Consider the following 9145-nt stretch of genomic DNA (forward strand, 5'->3'; position numbering starts at 1 on the left):
AACCACTTTAAAATATGAATATTTTCCATAAAATTAATTTTATCACAATTGTATGAAAGTTAATATTATAAACAGTAAACATGTAAGTTCTGGACTCAGACTTCTAGAGTTAAAATTTCTGGTCCAGGATCAGTAGGTGGTGTGGTGGTTAAGACAGGTGGATCCCACATGACTGACTGTTCAGTCCAAGTTCCAAACCCAGCAGCTTGAAAAACATGCTAAGTACATGTACAAGTGTGCATAAATTCCTGAAAGGAGAATGGAAGACAAGGGATTGCAATATGGCTATCCATCCTGGGTGTGATTTCTCACTTTCTCACTCTGTCTCCCATGGTGCCTGTGCTATATAGCAAATTTTTAAAAAATAACCTGGTCTTATAATTTATTAGCTGTATATTCTTGAACAAATTACATAACCTCCCTGTAGTTCATTTGGAAAGTGGAGGTAATTATAATACCTACTTCATGAAGTTATAAGAATTAAATATGACAATCCATGTAAATCCCCTTGCATAGTCAGACTTAATAGATGATAGCTAGTTCTGTTGTATATTTCTAATTATTCATGTGTATATTTGGGAATTATCTACATAATTCAAATCTCAGGATGAACAAATATATATTAATACATACTTGCCACAAGGCTTTGCCCATATCCTATATCTAACCATTGTTTCTCACACTTGTTATAGTTAAGCTTTTTTATTTCAAAAATTTTTATGATCCACTTTGCCTCACTCCACTACACAAAGGTCCAAATTCTGGCTGTCAAGGTCTTCCATATTCTAGGTATCAGGTTTTTACACTCTCATAATTAATGTTTCCTTTTGTATTTCTATCCAAACTGTAGTATTATTCCCTACTTTATCATTTATGTACATTGAAAATACTACAGATATAATTTCCTTGGACACCGGAATGCCTAGATGAAAATTTGGAGCTAATTTTCTATTCCTAAAACGAAATTGTGGTTAATGAGTAAAACATCATGAAAACTTTGATACCTTGTTTATTGGTAGTAAATTCGGGACTTTATGAGGTTAATTAACTCTTTTAGAGCCTTAGAGAATAGTATACTTTTACTTGCAATTATGTATCTGATTTGTAATGTGCTTGAAGGCATAGTATTAGCCCCAAACTGTTAATACCACAACTATACATTTTACTACCTATAAGCTAAATATGATTTTAAAATTCTATTATAAGCAGTCATCTTATCTTTATTTTTATTTCCAGAAAATATGCAAACACACAAAGAGAAATTGTTTTTCTCATGGAAGCAATTTTATAATAGAGAAGTTAAATTTTCAAATAAAAGTTAAATACTTAATATTTTGATAGAAATGGCCACATATTTTATAAGAGTAATCTATTTAATCATGTCAATCCCACAACTTGCAGATTTTTCATAGTCCTAGGTAAAGTGTGTTGAAATGTCCTTGGTTTTGTGCGATTTAGCTTTAGTCTGTGTCTTCACTATTTTTTAAAATTTATTGTTATCATTGTTTTTAATGTTGATATAGAGCACATAAGAGAGAGAGAGAGAGAGCAAGAAAGCAAGCTGCCAGGTCTACAACTCAAACCATAGTGAACCATGTGGAAGTCCAGTGCCTTAACCACCACCCCACCTACTGGCCCCTGTGTCTTCACTATTGAAATCAAGTTTATTAATGACCTAATAAATTTAAAAGCACAAACAGAATGAGTAACAAAAGCATACGTGCTGTAAACTGGATGCATTGTAGCTTACCACTGTTTATCCTTAGGCAAGTTGCCTAATTTTTCTGGGGCTCCACTTATTCATTTGAACTTGAAATTTCCACATATTTATTAAAAGAGTCAGATGAGATGCTATATGTGAAATTTCCTTACAAAGTAGCAACCCAGAACATAATAGGCATCCAAAGTTTTTTCAATGAATGAATGAATTTCCATGCCATTCCTAAGTTAACAAGGTTATGGTCCTAAAATTTATGTACACATTACTTTGACTCTTTAAGCCCCCTTGCCTGTGCATTTATCTCTTAGAAAAATGAAATTTTTGCTCTCATTCAGAAATAAAGGTCTTCATATAAAAATATTTTTACTTTTACATACTATATTTATTGTATATTATTAACAATATATGCTTACTGAAGACAATTTAAAGATAAAATATCTAATTTCTATTTGGTTGGAAACATTTGTATAATCTACATCTCTTATAAAAGAAAGTTTCTTAAATTTTTAAAGACAAACAGGTAAATACCTTATTCCCTCGTCTTCCACACTTTTCACATTCTTTCTCCACCATCACCCTGGTAGCCATAATTATCACAAAAGAAAACACTTATTTCTGTTGTTTCCAAGGTTCAATTAAGGAATTTGTTTAGTTGGTAATTCTAGCCCTTGGAAAAGGAAACTGAAAGGAAAATAAGTAAACAAAGTTACAATTCAAGAGTTATTTTATTTTTAGCCAATCATTGATGAACCACTCTCTCTGCTCATGAGGCGAGAACGAGTCATAGAGCTGCCGTGCCGGGATAGTTGGTCTCGAAACTCTGAGGCCATGAAGTAATAGAGAATTGGATCCAAAAGGCAGCAGAGACTTGCAAGGCACAGACAAAAAGGGTGAAAATATAGTGTGCTTCGGACAATAGGACAATTGGTGATAATAGTTTCCTTTACCATGGTATAAAAAATAAAGTTAATATGATAGGGAGTGAAACAGATGAAAAAGACTGCTGCACACATGAAAACCATCCGCAGTGCTTTCTGTCTCTCACTGATCCCTTGGAAGGCTATTGGTGGTTGTCTCAAGGATATAGTGGTTTTCCAGGTACACCACGCAATGATGACCACTGGAATCACAAATCCTGCAAGTTCAGCAACTGTAATCATACCAACTAAAGCCACTGCACTCATTCCCCACGGGAGGTGCTTTCTCTTTTCCCACTCTCTGTCGGTCTCTCTCTCTCTCTGCACATATCTTCTAATAAAAAAAAAGAGGAATGTAATAAAAATGAAGGATTTTTAAGTTTTTTTAGAATTTTTATTGTACATTGACAAATTACAGTTTCACATATTTTAAAAGGAAGTTTTACAATGTTGGAAAATGTGAAAGAAATGCCAACACAAGTATCACAAATGTTCTAATTATATTATTTTATAAAATGAAAACCACTTTAAAATATGAATATTTTCCATAAAATTAATTTTATCACAATTGTATGAAAGTTAATATTATAAACAGTAAACATGTAAGTTCTGGACTCAGACTTCTAGAGTTAAAATTTCTGGTCCAGGATCAGTAGGTGGTGTGGTGGTTAAGACAGGTGGATCCCACATGACTGACTGTTCAGTCCAAGTTCCAAACCCAGCAGCTTGAAAAACATGCTAAGTACATGTACAAGTGTGCATAAATTCCTGAAAGGAGAATGGAAGACAAGGGATTGCAATATGGCTATCCATCCTGGGTGTGATTTCTCACTTTCTCACTCTGTCTCCCATGGTGCCTGTGCTATATAGCAAATTTTTAAAAAATAACCTGGTCTTATAATTTATTAGCTGTATATTCTTGAACAAATTACATAACCTCCCTGTAGTTCATTTGGAAAGTGGAGGTAATTATAATACCTACTTCATGAAGTTATAAGAATTAAATATGACAATCCATGTAAATCCCCTTGCATAGTCAGACTTAATAGATGATAGCTAGTTCTGTTGTATATTTCTAATTATTCATGTGTATATTTGGGAATTATCTACATAATTCAAATCTCAGGATGAACAAATATATATTAATACATACTTGCCACAAGGCTTTGCCCATATCCTATATCTAACCATTGTTTCTCACACTTGTTATAGTTAAGCTTTTTTATTTCAAAAATTTTTATGATCCACTTTGCCTCACTCCACTACACAAAGGTCCAAATTCTGGCATTCAAGGTCTTCCATATTCTAGGTATCAGGTTTTTACACTCTCATAATTAATGTTTCCTTTTGTATTTCTATCCAAACTGTAGTATTATTCCCTACTTTATCATTTATGTACATTGAAAATACTACAGATATAATTTCCTTGGACACCGGAATGCCTAGATGAAAATTTGGAGCTAATTTTCTATTCCTAAAACGAAATTGTGGTTAATGAGTAAAACATCATGAAAACTTTGATACCTTGTTTATTGGTAGTAAATTCGGGACTTTATGAGGTTAATTAACTCTTTTAGAGCCTTAGAGAATAGTATACTTTTACTTGCAATTATGTATCTGATTTGTAATGTGCTTGAAGGCATAGTATTAGCCCCAAACTGTTAATACCACAACTATACATTTTACTACCTATAAGCTAAATATGATTTTAAAATTCTATTATAAGCAGTCATCTTATCTTTATTTTTATTTCCAGAAAATATGCAAACACACAAAGAGAAATTGTTTTTCTCATGGAAGCAATTTTATAATAGAGAAGTTAAATTTTCAAATAAAAGTTAAATACTTAATATTTTGATAGAAATGGCCACATATTTTATAAGAGTAATCTATTTAATCATGTCAATCCCACAACTTGCAGATTTTTCATAGTCCTAGGTAAAGTGTGTTGAAATGTCCTTGGTTTTGTGCGATTTAGCTTTAGTCTGTGTCTTCACTATTTTTTAAAATTTATTGTTATCATTGTTTTTAATGTTGATATAGAGCACATAAGAGAGAGAGAGAGAGAGCAAGAAAGCAAGCTGCCAGGTCTACAACTCAAACCATAGTGAACCATGTGGAAGTCCAGTGCCTTAACCACCACCCCACCTACTGGCCCCTGTGTCTTCACTATTGAAATCAAGTTTATTAATGACCTAATAAATTTAAAAGCACAAACAGAATGAGTAACAAAAGCATACGTGCTGTAAACTGGATGCATTGTAGCTTACCACTGTTTATCCTTAGGCAAGTTGCCTAATTTTTCTGGGGCTCCACTTATTCATTTGAACTTGAAATTTCCACATATTTATTAAAAGAGTCAGATGAGATGCTATATGTGAAAGTACCTTACAAAGTAGCAACCCAGAACATAATAGGCATCCAAAGTTTTTTCAATGAATGAATGAATTTCCATGCCATTCCTAAGTTAACAAGGTTATGGTCCTAAAATTTATGTACACATTACTTTGACTCTTTAAGCCCCCTTGCCTGTGCATTTATCTCTTAGAAAAATGAAATTTTTGCTCTCATTCAGAAATAAAGGTCTTCATATAAAAATATTTTTACTTTTACATACTATATTTATTGTATATTATTAACAATATATGCTTACTGAAGACAATTTAAAGATAAAATATCTAATTTCTATTTGGTTGGAAACATTTGTATAATCTACATCTCTTATAAAAGAAAGTTTCTTAAATTTTTAAAGACAAACAGGTAAATACCTTATTCCCTCGTCTTCCACACTTTTCACATTCTTTCTCCACCATCACCCTGGTAGCCATAATTATCACAAAAGAAAACACTTATTTCTGTTGTTTCCAAGGTTCAATTAAGGAATTTGTTTAGTTGGTAATTCTAGCCCTTGGAAAAGGAAACTGAAAGGAAAATAAGTAAACAAAGTTACAATTCAAGAGTTATTTTATTTTTAGCCAATCATTGATGAACCACTCTCTCTGCTCATGAGGCGAGAACGAGTCATAGAGCTGCCGTGCCGGGATAGTTGGTCTCGAAACTCTGAGGCCATGAAGTAATAGAGAATTGGATCCAAAAGGCAGCAGAGACTTGCAAGGCACAGACAAAAAGGGTGAAAATATAGTGTGCTTCGGACAATAGGACAATTGGTGATAATAGTTTCCTTTACCATGGTATAAAAAATAAAGTTAATATGATAGGGAGTGAAACAGATGAAAAAGACTGCTGCACACATGAAAACCATCCGCAGTGCTTTCTGTCTCTCACTGATCCCTTGGAAGGCTATTGGTGGTTGTCTCAAGGATATAGTGGTTTTCCAGGTACACCACGCAATGATGACCACTGGAATCACAAATCCTGCAAGTTCAGCAACTGTAATCATACCAACTAAAGCCACTGCACTCATTTGTTTGTAACCAAGATCAGCAAAGCAGGACACTGTATCATTGCCTAAATCCGTGCTTCTCAGAATGGGAAATGGCAAACAGGCAGTCCCCACGATGACCCAGATAACAGCACTGATGCCCACATCATATCTACGCTTCCAATCTCTGGCCCTGAAGGGTTTGAGGAGAAAGAAGCACCTCTGAAGGCTGATGCACGTCAGGAAGCAAATGCTGGCATACATGTTCAGATACTTCAGGTAGAAGCACAGCAGGCAAAGGGTCCTCTGAAAAGGCCATTTGTGGCTGATGTAATAGTAAATCCGAAGGGGTAAGGACAGCACGTGAGCAAGGTCAGCTACAGACAGGTTGATCATGAAAATGATGGCTTTATTTTTCTTGCTGATAAAACGGTACAAAACCCACAAGGCTGCACTGTTGGCCAGAAGACCAGGGATGAATATAAGGATATAGGTGGTTGCATAGAGAGGGTACTGGAAAGTCACATTAGTGATGTTGCAGTCAGTCTCAACATTGCTAGTACTGTTGCCACCCATCTTGAATATTTCGGTCTATTCATCAAGGTAAGCCGTGGATTTATGATCCCTGCCTAAAGCAAAGAAAAAAAAAAAGAGTTTAATGGTTAACTAGTTCTCTAGCCAACACCCATATTTTATTTTATATTTACAGAGATATAGGATATTAGAATTAGAAGGGACCTGTTCAGATGAAGGAGCAGAAGCCCATGGATGATACACTGTTGATTCAAGATTATTTAGGGAGTCAGTTCGGGAACCATGGGTTTATCCCACACCTGCCTCCCAAGATTTTCACAGCTTTCTTGCAGGCAAGGGTATCTTTAAACATTTACTTTGTTGTTCTGACAGCAGTGAAAATGGTACAACACTTGTGTATGGCCTTTTGCCTCCAAATTTGTCTTGCCCAAATCCCTGGATAGAATGAACACAGCTGGGTCACCCCCAACTGCAATGGTAGAAAATCAGCTTCACCTTTTAGATCCCCTTGCTTCTCCTTTGTCTGGAACTTTAATCATTTGGTATTGGCTTCCTACTTAGGCATTCCAGCACTTGGAAAATGGCATTGTCTCCTTAAGCCTAGATTGTTAGTGACCTGATTTTTTAGGACTTGGGAATGGGCCCTCTTTATTATTCCATCACAGTTGCTTGTGATTCTGAAATTCTCCCAGAGTTTTGTTTGTTTGTTTGTTTGTTTGTTTTTTTCCTCTCTCTTTCTCCCTCCCTCTCTCTTTCTCTCTCTCTCTCGGCTTGGGTTCTATGCCAAGTTTCCATGAAAAACTTCGATAATAAACGAAGCTGAACTCTAGTATTTCCCCTCATGTTAACTTGGAAGGGAAGAGACCAATTCTCCCTCTTAGAGGGATCTTGTATTGGTGTACCATCATTGACATGAAAAGTTATCCAACAGATAGAGTGAACATTGTTTAGGCTGCTGAAAAAACAGGGCCACCAAAACCATTTTTAGAAACAATTTAATATTTAATGCCTTTCATTTTTATTAAAGAAATCACTATAAAGAGAAATTGAATCTCTTAATGATACTTTATGCTCACTATGATTTTTATTATGTATTGTATTAGAACATATGAAGAGTAATCTTTAGAGATTCTCAAAGTCTAGTACTAGATTTATGCACATTGTCTGTGACAAGAATGGTAGCAGAATAACAAACCCATTGTTAAACTTTAACTACATTATGGAATTTTAAGCTGAGAAGGACCCTAGGAAATCATCCAATTAAGCCTCTATGTAATACCAATAGAAGAGGCAAGACTCAGAGAGGACAGTTTATTACACCATGCAGTTACTAAATAGAAGATATGGGACTTCCAACCAGAAGATAAGATCCTTAATCTCCATATATACTTTTTTTTCCTCATCTTTTATTTCCTCTCCAAGATAATTTTTACAAAGAAACATTCTGTCAATATCACAAGAGTATTTATTGTAGAATACCAATAGAAGAGGCAAGACTCAGAGAGGACAGTTTATTACACCATGCAGTTACTAAATAGAAGATATGGGACTTCCAACCAGAAGATAAGATCCTTAATCTCCATATATACTTTTTTTTCCTCATCTTTTATTTCCTCTCCAAGATAATTTTTACAAAGAAACATTCTGTCAATATCACAATAGTATTTATTGTAGTTAGAGCTAGAAGTGGAAGGAATACATCAGTGAAATTTTTCCTCAGGTAGGTTAAGGAATTCTTTATTATTGTTTTTATTTACTTTCTTTTTCTTTTAGTTAAGCTTACAAAAGAAAAGATATAACCTTCATAAGTAGTAGAATTGCTTCCTAAAGTATGTTCAGTTATACTCCAGGAAATAGAGATATGATTAAAGGAACAGAACCACAAGTTATAAAGTAAGACCAAAGAGGTTCAATGTTAATATCTGCCATTAATCTAAAGAGTATTTTAATTTTCCCTCTTCTTCAATTTCATTCTCCCTACTCTTCTGATATGTCATGCTGTTATCTTGCATATGTACATTTAACTTACAGTGGAAAGTGGAGGAGTGCTCCCAGGCAGAAAGGAAGAAAATAATTATGTTGTAAGCATCAAGAATGCTACCACATTTTAAACTTTTGGGTAATCAGATTTTCAACTTGTGCCTTCCAAAAGAACACTACTGCCTAACACAATTCTGTGACAATAGGCTGTGCCTTGTTTTGATATATTTTTGATTCCCCATAAGAGGACCCTCCACTTTGTGTTAATAACTACTGACTCTTGTTATATTTAGAATAAGACGCTGGTGGAGAGTTTTGCTCTTACATTACCTGTGAAGATGCTTACTTTCTTATTATTATGTATCATTTGCTAAAAACATTATTTTTAACCCCTGTAAAAAGTTATTATAGGGACCAGCAGTAAGTGTAATGGCTATGTCACTGGACTCCCATGTAGTTGACTGCAGTTCGAGTCCCAGACCTGGTACTAGGGAGAAATGTTCACCTGTTGAAATATCCATTTTGTAAGACAAATAATAATGTGATTGAACGTATGGAAGAAAATTAAATGAAAAAAAAAAAAAAAATCCTGGCGGGCGCGCGTCACTGCAA

At 34.5% G+C, this 9145-nt stretch overlaps 1 protein-coding gene across 4 annotated transcripts in view; it reads right to left on the minus strand.

Moving 5' to 3' along the window:
- Positions 1–1875: 1875 nt before the first annotated feature.
- LOC102500207 (putative P2Y purinoceptor 10) overlaps positions 1876–9145 on the minus strand; it is a 24021-nt gene continuing 16751 nt past the window's right edge. For 3 of the 4 annotated variants that reach the window (XM_027774731.1, XM_006155858.3, XM_027774732.1), the window contains one exon: positions 3403–6648. In XM_027774731.1, the coding sequence (XP_027630532.1) occupies positions 5609–6595 (987 nt within the window). In that variant the 5' untranslated portion in view covers positions 6596–6648 and the 3' untranslated portion in view covers positions 3403–5608. Of the gene's footprint in view, positions 2883–3402; positions 6649–9145 lie in introns of those variants that run through there. The other variant, XM_027774730.1, reaches the window with a different exon arrangement.

Source organism: Tupaia chinensis, unplaced genomic scaffold (assembly GCF_000334495.1).
Source record: "Tupaia chinensis unplaced genomic scaffold, TupChi_1.0 Scaffold000475_1, whole genome shotgun sequence".
Lineage (NCBI taxonomy): Eukaryota > Metazoa > Chordata > Mammalia > Scandentia > Tupaiidae > Tupaia > Tupaia belangeri.